We start from the raw sequence: 21,954 nt of genomic DNA, 5'->3' as shown, positions 1-21,954 counted from the left end.
GAAGGCTGAAAAAGTCTTATTGTAGAGAACAGAAATTGTAAAACCATATTGTAAAACCTTGTGCTCTTTGTGAACATGAAGTGTGGACACTTGATTCTTTTTCTTAATACTTAATGTGGAATTTTTCAGAAGCAGAGCTTCATGAAAGGCTTGATATCCTACGGTGAGATCCTGGGTAGAAGAAACTTGTGCTTTTTCTACCTTATTTTTAATATCGTCAATCAGTGTTCACTGCTACTTGGCCTCCAAAGCACCAAAGTAGTTATCTAGTTTGACAGATAAGTTTTAAAAAGATATAGATAACAGATTTATTTTAATTTCTATTTCTATTCCGTAGTTTTATAATTTGTGCTGAACCAAAAATTTCAAGCAGTATAGCAGATCGATTACTTCCTATTCACTGCTTTTAAAGCTAAAGATATTCAAGTAATATCCTCAGATCTTGTTAAAACTTTTAGCTTGAGTCAGTTTCTTCGCTAACTCTTGTTCAGGGTAGAAATTGTATGAAAGGTCTAAATCCTAGTGCAATTGCTGTCAAAAGATCTCTGAACAACTCAGCTAATGTCCAAGTCACTTTCCAAAAATTAACAGCTTTATTGATGTAAATCACATACCACAGTCTATCCATTTAAAGAGTACAATTTTGTGGTTTTAGTATACTCACAAATCTGTACAGCCATCAACAGAATATTCATCACTCCAACAAGAAACCCTATACCAATTAGTGGTTACTCCTCATTTTCCCCCATATCCCTACCTCAGATCCTGACAACCACTATTTTACTTTCTATCTCTATGGATTTGCATATTTTGAACATTTCCTGTAAAAGGAATCATACAGTATGTGATCTTTTGTGATTGGCTACATTCATTTAGCATATTTTCAAGGTACATCCATGTTGTAGGATGACTCAGAACTTTACTCCTTTTTATTGCTGAAAAATATACATTCATCATTTCATGGATATTTGGTTTGTTTCTACTTTTTGGTTATTATGAATCATTGCTGCTGTGAACATTGGTGTATAAATTTTTGTGTGGGTGTTTATTTTCATTTCTTTTTGGAATTCTGGGTCATATGGAAACTCTATGTTTAACTTTTTGAGGAACTGTCAAAACTGTTTTTCAGTTTTGTATTATTTTACAAATAGTAAAGTGTGCTATTTTATGTTCACGTCAGCAGTGTATGAGGGTTCCAATTTTTCTACATCCTCACTAATACCTCCTGTTGACCATCTTTTAACTTATACCCATTCTGGTGGGTATGAAGTAGTATCTTGTGTTTATTTTTACGGTGGTAAAATATACATAACATAATATTTATCACTTTAGCCATTTGTAAATGTGCAGTTCAGTGGCATTAAGCACATTCACAATATGTAACAGTCACCACCATGTGTACCCAAAACTCTTTCATCATCCCCAACAAAAAACTCTGTACCCATCTTGATAGTCTCTTTAATAAATGGTGCTGTGTCTATTGGATATCTACATGTGAAAGAAGGTTGGACCCATACTTTACACCATATACAACTAAAAATACCTAAATTTCAGAGCTAAAAGTATAAAACTCTTAGGAGAAAACATAAGGACCTTGGATTTGTCAGTGGTCTCTAAATAAGGTGGAAACAACACAGGCAAGAAAAGAAAAATATAGATAATACGGACTTCATTAAAATAAAAAATGTGTGTGTTAAAGGACACTATCAAGAGAGTGAAGACAACCCACAGAAATAGAAGAAAATGTATGCAAATCATATATCTGATAAGGATTTAATATCCAGAATATATAAAGAAGTTTTGCAGCTCAGCACCAAAAAGACAACTCAGTTAGAAAGTGTACAAAGGACTTGAATAGAAATCCCTTTCCTTTTTAAAAAAAATTGTGATAAAATACACATAACATAAACCTTTTTAAAGTGTACATTTCAATAATGTTAAGTACATTTTTACATTGTTGTGCAATCAATCTCCAGAACTTTTTCATCTTGGAAAACTGAAACTCTAGGGACTTCCCTGGTGGTCCAGTGGCTAAGACTCCACGTTCCCAGTGCAGGGGGCCCGGGTTCGATCCCTGGTCAGAGAACTGGATCCTACATACTGCAACTAAGAGTTCACATGCTGCAGCTAAAAAGATCCCGCATGCCGCAACTAAAACCTGGCACAGCCAAATAAATAAATAAATATTTAAAAAAGAAAAAAAACCCACAAACTCTATACCCTATAAACAACAACTCCCCATTTCCCTGGCTTCCCTTTACTTATAATCATTTTCTTTATATTTAAAGTGGATTTCTTGTAGACAACATATATTTGGGTCTTGGTTTTAGTCCTCTCTGACATCTGACTGTATCCACCTCACACTCTGACACACTCTCTTAGTTGGTGTGTTTAGATCATTCACATTTTAAGTGAATTTTGATATAGTTGGTTTAATATCTACCATGTTTGTAACTTTTTTGTTCATTGTACTTGTTTGTTTTTTATCTTCTCCTTTTTTGTCTTTTTAAAAAATATTTATTTTATTTAATTAATTAATTTATTTTATTTTTGGCTGTGTCAGGTCTTAGTTGCAGGACCTTTGTTGTGGCATGTGGGATCTTCTGTTGCGGCGCGTGGGCTTCTCTCTAGTTGCGGCACGTGAGCTCTCTAGTTGAGGCTCATGGGCCCAGTAGTTGCAGCATGGGGGCTTAGTTGCCCCTTGGCATGTGGGATCTTAGTTTCCTGACCAGGGATCGAACCCACGTCGCCTGCATTGGAAGGCAGATTCTTAACCACTGGACCACCAGGGAAGTCCCTTTGCTTTTTTTTTTTTTTTAAGTCTTTATTGAACTTGTTAACAATATTGCTTCTGTTTTATGTTTTGGTTTTTGGCTGGGAGGACCAGGGATCGAATCCACACCCCCTGGGTTGAAAGGCTAAGCCTCAACCACTGGACTGCCAGGGAAGTCCCTGCCTTTGTTTTGTTTTGTTTTTTTTTTAACATCTTTATTGGAGTATAATTGCTTTACAATGTTGTGTTAGTTTCTGCTGTATAACAAAGTGAATCAGCTATCCTGCCTTTGGTTTTAATTGAACATTTATATGATTTCATTTTCTTTCCTCTTTTAACATAAATTATACTTCTTTAAACATTTTATTGGTTGCCTTATAGTTTGCAATATACATTTATAACTAGTCTAAGTCCATTTTTAAATGACACTATACCACTTCACAAGTACTGTAGATAGCTTATAACAGTATTCCCAATTCCTCTCCTTATCCATAAGCTATAATCATCCAATGCATTTTTGCTATTATTAGTTTGGACAGTTAACTATTAGTTCAGTTAAGAATAAGAAACATAAAAGATGTTATTTTACCCTCATTTATTCCTTCTCTAATGCTCTTCCTTACTTTATGTAGATGCATGTTTCTGCCCTATATAATTTTTTTTTATTATTATTTTTTGGCCACGCCCTGCAGCATGCAGAATCTTAGTTCCCTGACTAGGGATCAAACCCGTGCCCCCTGCATTGGGAGTGTGGAGTCTTAACCACTGGACCGCCAGGGAAGTCCCATATAATTTTTTTCTCTCTGAAGAACTTTCAACATTTCTTGCAAGGAAAGTCTGCTGGCAACAAATGCCTTTGGTTTTTGTTTGTCTGAGAAAGTATTTTTCTTTTACCTTTGAAGAATCATTTTGCTGGGTACGTTATTCTAGCTTGGTGGGTTTTTTTTTCCCCAACACTTTAAACAATTCATTCTACTCTCTTCCTGCTTGCATAGTTTCTGACAACACATAAGATGGAATGCTTATCCTTGTTCCTCTATAGATAAGATGTTTTGTTTTTTTTCTCCTGGCTTTTTAAAAGATTTTTCTCTTTGTCTTTGGTTTTCTGCTGTTTGCATACGACATAGCTAGGTATAGATATTTGGTATTTACCCTGCTTGGTATCCTGCTTCTGTGGTATCTGTCATTAATTTTGGAAGTATTTCCACCATTCTTTTATTTCAAACATTTCTTCTCTTTTCCTTCTTCTCCTTTGTATTCCCATGACATGTATGTTACAACTTTTGTAATTATTCTACAGTTATAGTTTTTCTGTTCCCTTTTATTTGTTCTTTTTTCTCTTTGCATTTCAGTTGTGGAAAGTTTCTACTGACATGTCCTCAGCCTCACTGATTCTTTCCTCTTCAGTCTCATTGATCCTTTCCTTGACTATGTCCATTCTGTTGATGAACCCATCAAAGGCATTCTTTATTTCTTTTACAGTGTGTTGGATTTGTAGCATTTTCTTTTATTTATTTGAGTTTTCATCTTTCTGCTTACATTACCCAACTATTCTTGCACACTGCCTACTTTATCTATTGAGTCCTTATCATACTAGTCATAGTTATTTTAAATCTCCCTGTCTGATAATTCCAAAAATCTGTGTCTTCTCTGAGTCTGGTTCTCATGCTCTCTTTGTGTCTTTAGATTGTGTTTTTTCTTGCCTTTTAGCAGGACTTGTAATTTTTTTGAAAGCTCCATGTGATATTTCTGGTAATAGGAAATCAGACTTTTAGTGTGAGATTTTGTGTTAATCTGGCTAGGAATGGGGCTGTGTTTAATGTGTGCTGTAGCTGTAGGTGCCAGAGCCTTTATTTCTTCTAGTTCCCTTGTTCTGGTTTTTTTTTTTTCCTTACCTTTTGTCTTTGGGTTTCCTTAAGAATTCCTTCTTAAACAGAGTCTGTATCTTGTAGCTTTCTCATTTATAATTCAGTGTTACCATATTGGATCCCAGGAGTTGGAGAGGGAAAGTGATCTGTAATCTTATGAATTACATCTGTCTTTTTAAGTGGTCCCTGGGCTGTGACCTTCAGAAGTGTTTCTTAGCCTTTCCCGCCCCCCCCACCCCTACTTAGGTGAGACAGGAAACCTAGAGGAGGCTGAGGTTATCTAATTGCTCTTCCTCCAGGTACATAATGCTCTGGTAAAGTAGTTTACCTTGAGAGCAAGACTTTGTTAAAAAGGGAATGCTCTGGGTGAGTTTTAATATGTTTACTTTTCCCTCCTCCTGCTCAAGGCACAAGAGGATTTTTCCCCCTCAGATCTTCCTCATGAGTACCTGAAAAGCTTGCGGTGCTCCTGGAGGTAAAACCCAGGAAAGTGTGCCCCCCACCCCAACTGGGACCCCAGGATTTTTTAACACTCAAGCTAATCTGTATTTGGCCTCCAATAATTCGTCAGTTACTATTGAAGTGTTCGCACTTCAGATAAAATGTGATTCTCTGTATCTGCCTGTCTCCATTTTTTTTTTCTTTTTGGTGATTTGTCCTGTTCTCTGATGGATCTAAGATAACTTACTGATTTTCAATTTGTTTATCTTTTTTCTTGTTGTGAGCATAGGAGTGAGGACTTCTAAGCTCCTTACCTTTTGTAGCTGACTTGTTAGTTTTTTTGTTTGTTTGTTTTGACTTTTTAAAATAAATGAACCTATGTGAGATGACATAGCTATCTGTGGCTCTTTGGGAGTGCTCTCCTTTGTTTGTTACACCTTTCAGGTCTTGGTCTTTGTGAGGATCAGGTTCCAATTTCAGTTGGAAGTTTTAGGAATTGATTTTAAGATGATTTGTTTTTCTTATTGTTAACACCTTATGTTTAGTTACTGCTGCATACAGATAAGGTTAGTGTGGTAAGCTCAGTGGATTAAGCATGCACAGTAAAACTAGAGAACTTAGGTAATTTAATGTGTTCATATAGTGTTTTTATTAAAAATTAAAGAAAAAATCAATGAGTGTATTCAAAATGATAACAAAGATAGCAATGAACAAAGATGAAAAACTTTGGAAAAGTATGCTCTAGTAACTGAAGGCACTTTGTGGACATCTTAGTTTATCCTTAGTCCTTTGAAGTGTTCTAAGATTTGAGGATTATCTACTAGTGTAGTAACTACTTTTCTGTTCATTAGGTTATATTAGTCACTGTGCCTTGAGTTTTCTTAAGGGATGTGGTATAGGGTGGGCTTTGGTTAGAGATAGAATTCCTGATTTTCCAACACAAGTGCAAATTATTTAATTCCCTTACTGTATTTAGCAAATAAGTGCCTTTCTGAGCCTCAGTTCCCTGTAATAAGGAGCGGGGTTTCATGAGGTTTAAATCAGGCCAGCGTGTATAAAATGCATGTTAAAATTTGTCAGGGTTATGTAAGGAAACCCAAGGCAGCGTGGACTCACTAAGAAAAATTCCACCTTTTACCCTAACACTTGATCTTCCAGTGGTTGATATTCATTGGCATAGTAGAAACCTGTATGGACCTTTATCACATTTGGGAGTAAAATTAAGGCATAAAAAGTTTATAGGGAATTAGGCTTTATATTATATGCTTACATAGTTAATACTGGGCAGCTGTTAAAAGGATTTCTTATAATTTTACTTGAATAAGGACATAAGTTAGAAGATTTTAAACACTTACGTGAATAATAAACTTGTGGTAAATAAACGAAGTGTAGAAAATCTGTTGGATTAGTGAAAAGCCAATTGTGAATTACTAGTTAATTTATAAGTGAAGTTACAGATACTAAGAAATAAATGAACTGTATATTTTATAACGCATTATAAACACATATGATAATTTTAAACCTAAAAAAAACACATGCACTTAGGAGTAATGCAGTGGATTTATTATGTCACAAAAAAACATTGTTTTTCTTGGTTTTTGAGGAAGGCTTGTATCACTATGAACTTCCCATTTCTTTTCCTTTGGTTGATTTCTAGTTTCATGCCTTTGTGGTCAGAGAAGTTGCTTGAAATAACTTCTATAGTCTTAAATTTGTTGAGGTTAGTTTTGTGCCGTAGCATGTGGTCAATCCTAGAGAATGTTCATGTGCACTTGAAAAGAATGTGTATTCTGTCTTTTTTTTTTTGGATGTAATGTCCTGAAAATGTCAATTAAGTCTAACTGTTCTATTGTATCATTTGGGATCTCTGTTGCCTTATTGATTTTCTGTCTAGAAGATCTGTCCATCGATGTGAGTGTGGTGTTAAAGTCCCTTACCATTATTGTATTCCCATCAATTTCTCCCTTGATGTCTGTTAGTATTTGTTTTATGTATTTGGGTGCTCCTATATTAGGTGCATATATGTTGATGAGTGTAAAATCCTCCTCTTGTATTGATCCTTTTATCGTTATATAGTGTCCATCTCTATCTTTCTTTATAGCCTTTGCTTTAAAGTCTATTTTATCTGATATGAGTATTGCAACTCTCACTTTCTTTTCATTTCCATTTCCATGAAATATCTTTTTCCATCCCCTCACTTTCAATCTATGTGTGTCCTTTGCCACAAGGTGGGTCTCTTGTAGGCAGCATATTGTAGGCTCTTGTTTTTTTTATCCAGTCTGCTGCTCTATGTCTTTTGATCGGAGCATTGACATTTAAGGTAATTATTTATACATTTGTATTTATTGCCATATTAAACCTTGTTTTCCAGTTGATTCTTTGTTTCTTCCCTGATCCTTCTTTTTCTTTTTGTGGTTTGATGATTTCCTTTTATTTTATGCTTGTGTGCTCTTCTTTTTGGTTTTTGTGAATGTATTGTATGTTTTTGATTTGTGTTTGTTCTGTTTTTCAAGTATCTTAACCCCTTCCTATGTCTACTTGCTTTAGACATATAGGCTCAAACACATTCTTAAAAAAAGCAAACAAAAGGAGCTTCATTTTCTTACTCTCCTTCCCCACATTTTATGATTTTGATGTCCTTTTTTACATCTTCGTGTTTATCCTTTTGCTGTTCCTGGTGTTTATTATCGCTTTCACAAATAGGTTTTTTTTTCCTCTTTCTCTTTTTGATCTGTTTACTGGCTAGTTAAAGTGATTTACTTTCAAATTTTGAATTCCTCCTTCCTATATCTTCTTGCTTCTTTAATATTTAGAGAAGATCTATCAATATTTCTTTTAGGATAGGTTTAGTATTGCTGTATTCTTTTAGTTTTTGCTTGTCTGAGAAGTTCTTTATTTCTCCTACTATTCTAAATGATAATCTTGCTGGGTAGAGTATTCTAGGTTGCAGATTTTTCCCTTTCAAGACTTCGGATATATTTTCCCACTGCCTTCTGGCCTGTGGTGTTTCTGTTGAGCAATCAGCTGATAGCCTTATGGGGCTTCCCTTTTAATTAATTCTTTGTTTTTCTCTTGCTGCCTTTAGAATTCTCTCTTTATCTTTAACTTTTGCTATCTTTATTATAATATGTTTTGGTGTAGGTCTGCTTGGGTTCATCTTGTTTGGGACTCTCTGTTCTTCCTGTATCTGGATATCTTTTTCCTTCTTTAGGCTTGGGAAGTTTTCAGCTGTAATTTATTCAAATACATTTTCAGTTCCCTTTTCTCTTTCTTTTCCTTCTGGAATCCCTATTAGTAGATTGGGACGCTATATATTATCCCCTAGGTCTCTTATACTGCTTTCTTTTTTTTTCATTTGGTTTTCTGTTTGCTGTTTTGCTTCGGTAAATTCCATTATTCTATCTTCCAGATCACTTATTCTTTTTTCTGCATTATTCATTCTGCTATTCATTGCCTTTAGATCGGCTTTCATCTTGGCAAATGAATTTTCTAATTTTTCTTGTCTCCTCCTTATAGTTTCTAGTTCCTTTTTACAATAATCTGCATTTCTCTCAATAACCTTTCTTAATTCCTTCAGTATTTTCATTACCTCCTTTTTGAAGTCGTGTCTATTAGACTGAAAAGGTCTGTTTCATTGTTTGTTTCTTCAGGGGAATTCTCTTGGTTTTTTAACTGGGAGTGGTTCCTCTGCTTCTTCACTTTGCTTATGTTTATCTTATTCTGTGAGTTTAGGAGAAACAATTATATCCTGTAGTCTTGGAGCCCTATTTATATGCGGGAGCATTCCTGCATAGCTCGTATGGGTTTAATATTTTTTGGCGTGAGGGCTGTTTTTGGTTTGGATCCTTGCAGTCTCTTTCCTCAGTGTTTGCTGGCCATTATCCCCTTGATAGGGGGTGTGCAGGTGCGTGGCTCGTGCACGCTCCAAGTAAGGCGGGGGCAGTGGTTGGCTCCCAGTAGCGGGACCCTCGGCAGTGGCAGTGGTCTGTGCCCGCCTCTGGAGTCTGAGATGGCAGCGGCAGCTCATGCCCACCCCCAGAGCTCGTGTAGGCAGTGCCTGAGAGTGTGTGTGGAGAAGGATGCTCCTATGGCAGCATGCCCCCCAACAGTGTCACCTTGCCTCTCTGGTGGGCCCAGACCTTCCACATCACACCCTAGCCCCTTCAGGCTGTCTCCATGCAGCCAACCCCAGTCCTCTCCTCTGGGTCTGACCTCCAAATCCCAAGGCTCAGTGCCCAGCCCCCGCCTTCCCCAGTGGATGAGCATCTCAGGCTGGGGAGTGCTGGGCAGCACTGTCTGTCTGTGCAGGTCTCTCTTTGCTTTGCCCTCTGTAAACCAGTTGCTGTGCTCTTCTTCGAGGCTCTGAATCTTGCCCTTTGTCCTGGCTGGTCTCCCCGCCAGTGAGGGAACTTCCTAGTCTTCAGAGACCTTTCCTCTTTCACAGTTTGCTCCCAGGGGCACAGGTCCTGTCCCGATTCCTTTCTCTCTTCTTTTCTGCTTTTTTCTTTTGCCCTACCCAGTTACGTGGAGATTTTCTTGCCTTTTTGGAAGTCTGAGGCCTTCTGCCAGTGTTTGGTAGATGTTCTGTGAGAATTGTTCCACATGTAGATGTTTTTTTGATGTATTTGTGGGAGAAGGTGAGCTCCACATCCTACTCCTCTGCCATCTTGATCTGATCTCTGATTCTAACTTTTTAATTTAAGTATAGTTGATTTACAATATTAGTGTCAGGTGTACAACATAGTGATCCAATATTTTTATAGATTATACTCCATTTAAAGTTATTATAAAATATTGGCTGTATTCCTTGTGCTGTATAATATATCCTTGTAGCTTAATTATTTTATGTATAGTAGTTTCTACTTCTTAATCCCCTACTCCTATTTTGCTCCTCCCCTTTCCCTCTGGTAACTACTAACTTGTTCTCTATGTCTGTGAAACTGTTTCTGTTTTGTTGCATTCATTCATTTTATTTTTTGGATTCTACATATAAGTGACAACATGCAGTGTCTGTCTTTCTCTGAGTTATGTCACTAAGCATAATACTCTCCAGGTCCATCCATGTTTTTGCACATGGCAAAATCTTCATTTTTTTATGGCTGAGTAGTATTCCATTGTGTATATATACCACATCTTCCTTATCCATTCATCTGTTTATGGAAATTAGGTTGCTTCCATATCTTGGCCATTGTAAGTAATACTGCTCTGAACACTGGGGTGCATGTATCCTTTCAAATTCGTGTTTTTGTTTTCTTTGGATGTGTACCCAGGATTGGAATTGCTGGATGATATGGCAGTTCTACATTTAGTTTTCTGTGGGATCTCCATACTGTTTTTTATAGTGGCTGCACCAATTTACATTCCTACCAACAGTGTACTAGGGTCCTCTTTCTTCTGCATCCTCTCCAACATGGGTTATTTGTAGATGTTTTCACGATAGCCATTCTACAGGTACGAGGTGACATCTCATTGTGGGTTTTTTTAAAAAATTTATTTATTTTTGGCTGCATTGGGTCTTCGTTGCTGCGTGTGGGCTTTCTTTAGTTGCGGCGAGTGGGGGCTACTCTTCATTGCGGTGTGCGGCCTTCTGATTGTTGTGGCTTCTCGTTGCAGAGCACAGGCTCTAAGCACGTGGGTTTCAGTAGTTGTGGCTCGTGGGCTCAGTAGTTGTGGCTCTCAGGCTTAGCTGCTCCATAGCATGTGGGATCTTCCCGGACCAGGGATTGAACCCGTGTTCCTTGCATTGGCAGGCAGATTCTTAACCACTGTGCCACGAGGGAAGTCCCTCACTGTGGTTTTGATTTGCATTTCTCTGATGATTAGTCATGTTGAGCATCTTTTCATGTTCTTGTTTGTTATCTGTATATCTTTGGAAAAATGTCTATTCAGGTTTTCTACCCATTTTTTATCTTTCTTGGTTTTTTTCCTAATATTGAGTTATATGAGCTGTTTATGTATTTTGGGTATTAATCCCTTATCAGTCATATCATTTGCAAATATTTTCTCCCATTCTGTAAGTTGTCTTTTCATTTTGTTGATGGTTTCCTTTGTTGTGCAAAAGCTTTTAAGTTTAATTAGGTCCCATTTGTTTATTTTTGCTTTTGTTTCCTTTGCCTTAAAGACAGATCCAAAAAAAATTGCTATGATTTATGTCAAAGAATCTTCTGTCTATGTTTTCTTCTAGGAGTTTTATGTTTTCCACTCTTAAATTTAGGTTTTTAATCTATTTTACGTTTTTTTTGTATATGTTGTGAGAATATGTTCTGATTCTGTTCTTTTACATGTAGCTGTCCAGTTTTCCTGCACCACTTACTGAAGAGACTCCCTTTTTTCCATTGTATATTCTTGTCTGTTTTGTGATAGATTAATTTATCATAAGTGCATGGGTTTACTTCTGGGCTCTTTATTCTATTCCATTGATCAATGTGTCTGTTTCTGTGCCGTTACCATAATGTTTTGATTGCTGTAGCTTTGTAGTATAGTTTTAAGTCAGGGAGTGTGATACCTCCAGCTCTGTTCTTCTTTCTCAAGATTGCTTTGGCTATTCTGGGTCTTTTGTATATACATACAAATTTCAGAATTATTTGTTCTAGTTCTGTGAAAAATGCCATTGGTATTTTGGTAGGGATTTCATTGAATCTCTAGATTGCCTTGGGTAGTATGGTCATTTTAACAATATTAATTCTTCCAACCCATGAACATGGTATATCTTTCCATCTGTTTGTGTCATGTTCATTTTCTTTCATCAGTGTCTTACAGTTTTCTGAGTATAGGTTTTTTACCTCCTTAGTGAGATTTATTTCTAGGTGTTTTATTCTTTGTTATATGATGGTAAATGGGATTGTTTTCTTAATCTCCCTTTCTGATAGTTCATTGTTACTTTATGAAATGCAACAGATTACTGTATATTGATTTTGTATCCAACATCTTTACCAAATTAATGAGCTCTAGTAGTTTTTTTTGGTGGCATCTTTGGGATTTTCTATGTTGGGATGATCCTAATTAAGTCAATGCTTGGAAATAGTTGCATGCAAATTGTGTGTGATAGAGATAATAGAATCAGTAATGAAAAAAAGAAGTATTGTGAAGATTTGCTCATCGAACTGAGCTTGTTTAACAAGCTAGTTCCTCTCTAAAGTGATGTTGCAATTTTTATGATACCTTTTCATAATCCTAGTACAGGTTACATTGTTCATAATGCATTCTCAGTTGAAGACAGTCTGAGTTTTTCTACCAACAGCTGTAGTTTCTTCAAACTTCTCTTCCAGTTTTCAAGAAAACTGTGTTTTGAAGGTGCTTTCAGTTTTTATGGTGAGAGATTTGCTGTCAGAAGTGATGACACAGTCTGGCTTGGCCATTGCATCCATTTTTCACAGTGCCAATCCCACTCCTCTTGCCTTCATGTATTCCTCAAAGTCTTTACTCTTCTTTCATATATTCATCAGAGCCATTTTCCTATTAGCTGCTGAATGGTAGCCATGGTTGGCCTTGGGAACAGTGTCTTGTGTGGGAAGCAGGGCACTTGGTCCTGGGAGGGGTGCTTTGCCTTAGCCCTTCTAACCCCTGACCCCCATTCTCCTGAGCCAGGAGGTGCAAACTAGCTCCACTTAGGACTCCTCAGGTACTTCCTGCAAGCTAAGTTGCTTTTATTATTAAAATAATGTGCTAGTTAAAATTAATTACATTTCCTTCAGACTTTAAGTTATTAGAATATTGTAGCTAAAGCTTAAGTTCAATTTGAACTATTTTCTGATGTATCTATATTGATACATACGGCTCTAGTTCATTCATTTAATTCATATATGGTCATCCGTCATGTGAATGTATAATCTGTCTATCCTGTTTTTTATGGATAATTAGGTTATTTTCAAATTTTCTCTAGTACAAACAGTACTGCAGTTTGTACATGTCTTCATTCATAGCTTTAGTGGCCACACACAGCACAAGCTTTCTTTTAATATTTGCCTGATATATCAAATATCTTTTAAAAATTTACTGTTTTAATCATTTTTAAGGGAACAATTCAGTGGCATTAACTACGCTGGCAGTCCTTTGTAACCATCCACACTCTCCATTTCCAGATCTTTTTCATCATCTCCAAAACAGAAACTCTGTACCCATTAAACAATAACTCTGCATTCCCGCCCCCCTCCAGCCCTGTATTATGCTTTCTGTCTCTGTGAATTTGACTACTCTAGGACCCTCATCTAAGTGGAATTATACAATGTTTTGCCTTTTGTTGTGCCTGGCTTATTTTCGTTAGTATAATGTTTTCAAAGTTCATCTGTGGTGTAGCATGTATCAGAATTTCATTCCTTTTTAAGGAATATCATTCCTTTTATACCATGTGTATTGGGTTGACCAAAAGGTTTGTTCAGTTTTTTCCATAAGATGGCTCTAGTAGCACTTAGTTGTCTTTAACGTCATTTGAAACAATTTTGTTAGATTGTATTGTGACAGCTGTCATATTAGCATGCATTCAAAAAAAGACTTATCAAAATTGGTGAATTTTTTGGTAGCCATTTTAATATCAAACATGTATAAAAAAAGCAACATTTTTGGCATAATATTCTTTATTATTTCAAGAAAGGTAAAAATGCAGCTGAAATGCACAAGAAGATATGTTCAGTGTATGGAGAAGGTGCTGTGACTGATCGAATGTATCAAAAGTGGTTTGTGAAGTTTTGTGCTAGAGATTTCTTGCTGGATGATGCTCCCCGGTCAGGTAGGCCAGTTGAAGTTGACAGCGATCAAATCGAGACATTAACTGAGAACAATCAACGTTTCAGCACGTGGGAGATAGCCGACATACTCAAAATGTCCAAATCAAGTGTTGAAAATCATTTGCACCAGCTTGGTTATGTGAATTGCTTTGATGTTTGGGTTCCACATAACTTAAGCAAAAAAGAACGTTGACTATGTTTCCACATGCGATTCTCTACTTGAACGTAACGAAAATGTTCCATTTTTTAAAACAAATTGTGACAGGCGATGAAAAGTAGATACTGTATAGTAATGTGGAACGGAAGAGATCACGGCAAGCGAAATGAACCACCACCAACCACACCAAAGGTCAGTCTTCATCCAAAGAAGGTGATGTTGTGTATATGGTGGGATTGGAAGGGAGTCCTCTATTATGAGCTCCTTCCGGAAAACCAAACAATTAATTCCAACAAGTTCTGCTTCCAATTAGACCAACTGAAAGCGGCACTCGACGAAAAGCGTCCAGAATTAGTCAACAGAAAACGCATAATCTTCCATCAGGATAACACAAGCCAGCATGTTTCTTTGATGACCAGGCAAAAACTGTTACAGCTTGGCTGGGAAGTTCTGATTCATACGCCATATTCACCAGACATTGCACCTTCGGATTTCCATTTATTTCGATCTTTACAAAATTCTCTTAATGGAAAAAATTTCAATTCTCTGGAAGACTGTAAAAGGCACGTGGAACAGTTCTTTGCTCAAAAAGATAAAAAGTTTTGGGAAGATGGAATTATAAGGTTGTCTGAAAAATGCCAGAAGGTAGTGGAACAAAATGGTGACTACGTTGTTCAATAAAGTTCTTGGTGAAAATGAAAAATGTGTCTTTTATTTTTCCTTAAAAAACTGAAGGCATTTTTTGGCCCACCCAGTATATTAAATTTTACTTATCCATTCATCTGTTGTTGATGGACATATTGGTTATTTTCCCTTTTTGGCTCTTGTGAATAATGCTGTTATGAACATTAATGTATAAGTATCTGTTTGGGTCCCAGCTTTCATTTCTTTTGGTATATACTTAGAAGTAGAATTACTGGATCATATGGCAGTTCTATGTTTATCTTTTTGAGGTACTGCTATACTGTTTTTCCACAGTGGGTGCACCATTTGATATTTCTAACAGCATCACACTCAGGGTTCCAGTTTCTCCACATCCTCACCAACACTTGTTATTTTCTTTACTCTTTTTTTTGCGTGGGTGGGGGTTAATAGCCTCTTAACGGGTGTGAAGTGTTATCTCATTATGGTTCTAATTTGTATTTCCCTAATGACTAGTGATGTAGAACATCCTTTTGTGTTTATTGGATATTTGTATGTCTTTGGAGAAATGTCTATTCAAGTCCTTTGCCCATTAAATTTTTTTTGTTGAACTGCATATTTTATTTTACTTTTTTTTGAAGTATGTTGATTTAAAATATTGTGTTACTTTCAGGTGTACAGAAAAGTGATTCAGTTATACATATACATACATATATATACATACACATATATATATGTGTATATAATGGGTTGGCCAAAATGTTCCTTCAGTTTTTAAGTAAAAATAAAAGACACATTTTTAATTTTCACCAAGAACTGTATTGAACAACGTAGTCACCGTTTTGTTCCATTACCGTCTGCCATTTTTCAGGCAACTTCATAATTCTGTCTTCCCAAAACTTTTTATCTTTTTGAGCAAAGAACTGTTCCATGTGCCTTTTACAGTCTTTCAGGGAGCTGAAATTATTTCCATTAAGAGAATTTTGTAAAGACCAAAATAAATGGAAATCTGAAGATGCAATATCTGGTGAATGCAGCAGATGAATCAGAACTTCCCAGCCAAGCTGTAACAGTTTTTGCCTGGTCATCAAAGAAACATGGGCTTGCGTTATCCTGATGGAAGATTATGCGTTTTCTGTTGACTAATTCTGGACGCTTTTCGTCGAGTGCCGCTTTCAGTTGGTCTAATTGGGAGCAGAACTTGTTGGAATTAATCGTTTGGTTTTCCGGAAGGAGCTCATAATAGAGGACTCCCTTCCAATCCCACCATATACACAACATCACCTTTGGATGAAGACTGACCTTTGGTGTGGCTAGTGGTGGTTCATTTCACTTGCCCCACAATCTCTTCTGTTCCACATTGTTGTACAGTATCCACTTTTCATCGCCTGTCACAATTTGTTTTAAAAATGGAACATTTTCATTATGTTTAAGTAGAGAATCGCATGTGGAAACACTGTCAAGAAGGTTTTTTTCGCTTAAGTTATGTGGAACCCAAACATCAAAGCAATTCACATAACCAAGCTGGTGCAGATGATTTTCAACGCTTGATTTGGACATTTTGAGTATGTTGGCTATCTCCCACGTGGTATAATGTTGATTGTTCTCAATTAATGCCTTGATCGCTATCAACTTCAACTGGCCTACCCGATCGTGGAGCATCATCCAGCAAGAAATCTGTAACACGAAACTTCGTAAATCACTTTTGACACATTCGATCAGTCACAGCACCTTCTCCATACACGGAACATATCTTCTTGTGCATTTCAGTTGCATTTTTACCTTTCTTGAAATAATAAAGCATATTATGCCAAAAATGTTGCTTTTTTAATCCATGTTCAATATTAAAATGGCTACACAAAAATTCACCAATTTTAGTAAGTCTTTTTTTAAATGCATGCTGATATGACAGCTGTCACAATACAGTCTTAACAAAATTGTTTTGAATGAAGTTAAAGACGACTAAGTGCTACTAGAGCCATCTTACGCAAAAAACCGAACGAACTCTTTGGCCAGCCCCATATGTATACATGTGTATGTATATATGTATTATTTTTCAGATTCTTTTCCATTATAGGTTAATACAAGATATTCAGTATTGTTCCCTGTGCTATACAGTAAATCCTTGTTGTTTGTTTTATATATAGTGGTGTGTTTCTCATAATCCCATACTCCTAATTTATCCCTCCCCCTTACCCTTTGGTAACCATGTTTGTTTTCTATGTCTGTGAGTTTGTTTCTATTTTATATTTAGATTCATTTGTATTATTTTTTAGATTTCACACAAACATAGTATTACATAATATTAGCCTTTTTCTGTCTCAGTATGGTAATCTCTAGCTCCATCCATGTTGCTGCAAATGGCATTATTTCATTCCTTTTTTATGGCTGAGTGATATACCATTGTGTATATGTACCACATGTTCTTTATCCATTCATCTGTTGATGGACAGTTAGGTTGCTTCTATGTCTTGGCTATTGTAAATCGTCCTGTTATGAACATTGTGCTGCATGTATGTTTTTGAATTAGAGTTTTCGTCTTTTCCAGATATATGCCCAGGAGTGGGATTGCTGGATTGTATGGTAACTGTAGTTTTAGTTTTTGAAGGAACCTCCATACTGTTTTTTATAGTGGCTGCACCAGTTTACATTCCCACCCTCAGTATAGGAAGGTTCCGTTTTCTCCACATCCTCTCCAGCATTTACTATTTGTAGACTTTTGCTGATGGCCATTCTGACTGGTGTGAGGTGATACCTCATTGTAGTTTTGATTTGCTTTTCTCTAATAATTAACAATGTTGAGCATCTTTTCATGTGCCTGTTGTCCATTTCTTTTTTGGAGAAATGTCTGTTTAGGTCTTCTGCTCATTTTTTGATTGGGTTGTTTGTTTTTTTTCTATTGAGTTGTATGAGCTGTTTGTATGTTTTTGACATTAATCCCTTGTTGGTCGCATCACATGCACATGTTTTTTCTGAGTCCCTAGGTTTTCTTTTTACTTTGTTCATGGTTTCCTTTGTTGTGTAAAAGGTTTTAAGTTTGATTAGGTCCCATTTTATTATTTTTGTTTTTATTTCTATTGCCTTGGCAGAGTGACCTAAGAAAACATTGGTATGATTTATTTCAGAGAATGTTTTACCTATGCTCTCTTCTAGGAGTTTTATGGTGTCGTGTCTCATGTTTAGGTCTTTATTTTACGTTTTTTTTTGTATATGGTATGAGGGAATGTTCTAACTTCATTGATTTACATGAGGTTGTCCAGCTTTCCCAACACCACTTGTTGAAGAGACTGTCTTTTCTCCATTATATATTCTTGCCTCCTTTGTTGAAGGTTGATTGACCCTAGGTGTGTGGGTTTATTTCTGGGCTCTCTATTGTGTTACATTGATCTATATGTCTGTTTTTGTGCCAGTACCACACTTTTTTATTACTGTAGCTTTATAGTATTGTTTGAAATTTGGGAGAGTTATGCCTCCAGCTTTGTTCTTTTCCCTTAGGATTGCTTTGGCAATTCCAGGTCTTTTGTGGTTCCCTGTTACTTTTAGGATTATGTAGTCTAGTCCTGTGAAGAATGTCATGGGTAATTTTATAAGGATCATATTAAATCTGTAGACTGCTTAGGATAGTATGGCCATTTTACCAATATTTATTCTTCCAAACCAAGAGCATGGAATATCTTTCCATTTCTTTGAGTCAACTTCAGTTTCCTTTTTCCTAGTTCTCAGTTTCCTTTTTCCGTGTTTTATAGTTCTTAGGGTATAGGTCTTTCACCTCCTAGGTTTTTTTCCTAGGTATTTTATTTTTTTGTATGCTATAATATCATATTATTTATTTTTAAAAATTATCTTAATTTTAAGTTTTGTTTGTTTCTTTGGGTGCACCGTTCGGTTTGCAGGATCTTGGTTTCAGAACAGGGATTGAACCCAGGCCATGGCAGTGAAAACACTGAGTCCTAACCACTGGACTGCTTGGGAACTCCTTGGATGCTATTTTAAATTGGATTTTTTTACTTTCTCTTTCTGATATTTCATTATTAGTGTAAAGAAGTGCAACAGATTTCTTTTTTCTTTTTTAAAAAAATATTTATTTACTTATTTGGCTGCATTGGGTCTTAGTTGCGGCACGCGGGATCTTCGTTGTGGCATGCAGGATCTTTAGTTGCGGCATGTGGGATCTTTTTAGTTGCGGCATGTGGGATCTAGTTCCGTGACCAGGGATCGAACCAGGGCCCCCTGCATTGGGAGCGCAGAGTCTTAGCCACTGGACCACCAGGGAAGTCCCCAGAAATGCAATAACTATCTGTATATTAATCTTGTATCTTTCTACCTTGCTCAATTCATTTATTAGTTCTAATAGTTTTTTTGTGGCCTCTTTAGGAATATTTGTATAGAGTATCATGTCATCTGCATATAATCACAATTTTACCTCTTCTCTTCCAATTCGGATACCTTTTATTTCTTTTTCTTATCTGATTGCTGTGCCTTTGCCCATTTTTGTATTTGGTTGTTTGGTTTTTTTGTAGTTGAGTTATAGGATTTCTTTATGTTTTCTGGTTATCAATACCATTTCAGATATATGATTCAGAAATACTTTCTCTCATTTTGTGGATTGTCTTTTTTTCTCTTGATAGTGACCTTTGATGCACAAAAGTTTTTCATTTTGATGAAATCCAGTTTATTTTTTTGTTGTTGTCTCTGCTTTCGGTATCATATTCAGGAAAGCATGACCAAATCCAATGTCATGAAGATTCCCCCTCTATTTTCTTTAAAGAGTTTCATAGTTTTAGCTACTATTTTTAAGTCTTTGATGCATCTTGAGTTAATTTTTGTATGTGGTGTGATGCAGGTGTCCACTTTATTCTTTTACATTTGGTTATTCATTTTCCCCAGCACCCCATGTTGAAAAGACTGTCCTTTTCCCATTGAATGTTGTTGATACCCTTCTTGAAAATCAGTTGACCACATATATGCAAGGCTTTATTTCTGGGTTCTCTATTCCATTGTTCTATATGATTGTCCTTTTGCCAGTACCATACTGTTTTGATTATTTTAGCTCTGCAGTTAGTTTTTTTAAAAAAATTTAAGTATAGTTGATTTACCATATTGTGTTAGTTTCAGGTTTACAGGAAGGTAGTTCAGTTTTTATATATATATATATATATATTTTTCAGATTATTTTCCATTATAGGTTATTACATGATATTGAATGTAGTTCTCTGTGTTATACAGTAAATCCTTGTTGCTTTTGCAGTTAGTTTTGAGGTCAGGAATTGTGAGTTCTTTAATTTTGTTGTATTTCACAACTGTTTTGGCTGTTCAAGATTCCTTGAGATTCATCATGAATTTTAGGATGGAATTTACTATGTCTGTGAAAAAACTGTTGGGATTTTGATAGGAGTTGAATTGAATCTCTAGATCACTTTGGGTAGTATTGTCATCTTAACAATATTTGTTTGTGTCTTTAATTTCTTTCAGCAGTGAAAGTATTGCTGTTTTGCAGCTTTCCATAAGTCTTTCAACTCCTTGGTTAAATTTATTCTTAAATACTTAATTCTTCTTGATGCTATTGTAAATGGCTTTGTTTTTTTAATTTCCTTTTTGGATTGTTCATTGTTAGCATGGAAAAATGCAGCTGATTTTTGAGTGTGAATTTTGTATCCACCAACTTTACTGAATTTGTGTATTAACTGTTAAGAATTTTTTGTGGTATCTTTAAGGTTTTCTACATGTAAGATGTCATCTGTGGACAAAGATAAGTTTACTCTTCCTTTCCAGTTTGGATTATAATATGCTATTTTAAACAGTTGTTAAGTGAACAAAAGTGTAAAGTTAATTACCGATTATTTGTTTATAAAAAAGACCATTTTTGGTCAGTATACTCATGAACATATGTCCAAATTTTAGAGAATCTATATGGTCCATTGCTAGAAGACAGCCACCCATCTGTGCGAGCAGGTAGATGAATGGGTGAAAATGAAAAATAGTTTTTGTTTTGTTTTGTTTTTTGTGTTTTTTTTGATTTTTTAACCATTTATTTACTTAAAGAATTTTTAAAAATTGAAGTATAATTGATTTACAATATTACATTAGTTTCAGGTATACAACATAGTGATTCAGTATTTTTATGCCTTGTAAAATGATCACCACAGTCCCTGAGATTATTTTATGTAAGGTGATTTTAAAGGTATAGTATATCAGGAAAGATAATTAACATTCAGAAATCTAAATGCCACTTACTCATGTAAATATTGCTAATTTTTCTAGTGAAAGCTACAGTTTTTGAAGGACATTAATGCCTCAGGCTACTTCATCTTCAGTGGATTGCTCCTCCCTCATTCCCCCCTTCCCGGATTGTTTTCATCAATTGTTATATCCTTAACATTTGCAAACCAGGTTTCTGGATTGTAGTACGTCCTAATGTTATATGTAGAAACCAATGCTTCAGTTTTTAAGGTTCTGTAAAGTTTTGTGTATTAACATTACTCTTCTCTAAACCTTTCTGACTATCCAGATCTAGGAAGTTCTCTCCAGACTGTTGCCGGATATGTATTCAGTTAGTACTCTCACCAAGGCAGTGTGCATTGCAGTCATTCTTCCTGCTCAGCCTAACATTCTTCCTCCTCCTGGCTAGGAGTATTAGCAGTAATAACCCTCCATGTCTCTGGCCTAGTAATTTAGGTGCTCATCCTCACTCATAACCTTTCTTTATTAAAATGAGTTTTGTTACCTAAAATATTCTGTGATATAACTCAAATCTTAGGAGATAAAATGGGTTGGATTGGTTTGGGTTTAGGCAAGTTTGATTTACACCTTAAATTGTGTCTAAGTAATGGTGAAACATAAATGGGACACATATCAACCACGTGCAGTATGTAAAGAGGAAAATCAGCTAAGGGTAAATAGTGTTAATTTGAAGTGATTATTTGTGAATAATAATTCTTTAGTCCAATATATTTTCTAGTATCTGTCAAATTTGTAATATATCTGCAAGCATCCTTATTTTTTAAGTGTTCATGATAAGAATGATGATGTACTCAAGGTGTATTAAAAACAACGGAAATAGCTCTAAGTGCCACACTCTTAATTAACTGCTAAAGTAACTGCTATGGGTTGCTATGAAATTAGCAAAACATTGTTAGATCTGAGGCAGCAATGACATCGTAATTAGACTAGTAGACTAGTGAAGTTCTAGATGAGAATTCCTGTCACTACTGGCAGTGATGGCTTCAGGCAAAGACACTTGTCCTATCCTACCTAAACTCACCAACAACTGCTCTGATGAGAATTCATATAAGCCTGCTATTAAGTGAGGACTTAAGGGTTCTGGGCTTTTGGGTGGTTTTTTTGTTTCTT

General features: G+C 35.9%; 1 protein-coding gene across 7 annotated transcripts in view; it reads left to right on the top strand.

Moving 5' to 3' along the window:
* ATRX (ATRX chromatin remodeler) overlaps window positions 1-21,954 on the top strand; it is a 242,595-nt gene that overhangs the window by 20,640 nt on the left and 200,001 nt on the right. Inside the window, exon 3 of one of the 7 annotated variants that reach the window (XM_059909869.1) lies at window positions 20,077-20,107. The exons of the other annotated variants lie outside the window; for them this stretch is intronic. Coding sequence (XP_059765852.1) covers window positions 20,077-20,107 — 31 coding nt within the window. The remainder of the gene's footprint in view (window positions 1-20,076; window positions 20,108-21,954) is intronic. 7 annotated transcript variants of the gene reach the window in all.

The sequence above is a fragment of the Balaenoptera ricei genome, chromosome X (assembly GCF_028023285.1).
Source record: "Balaenoptera ricei isolate mBalRic1 chromosome X, mBalRic1.hap2, whole genome shotgun sequence".
Classification (NCBI taxonomy): Eukaryota; Metazoa; Chordata; class Mammalia; order Artiodactyla; family Balaenopteridae; genus Balaenoptera; species Balaenoptera ricei.
The sequence above is the reverse complement of the archived record's forward strand: the minus strand, read 5'-3'. Positions and strand labels throughout refer to the sequence as shown.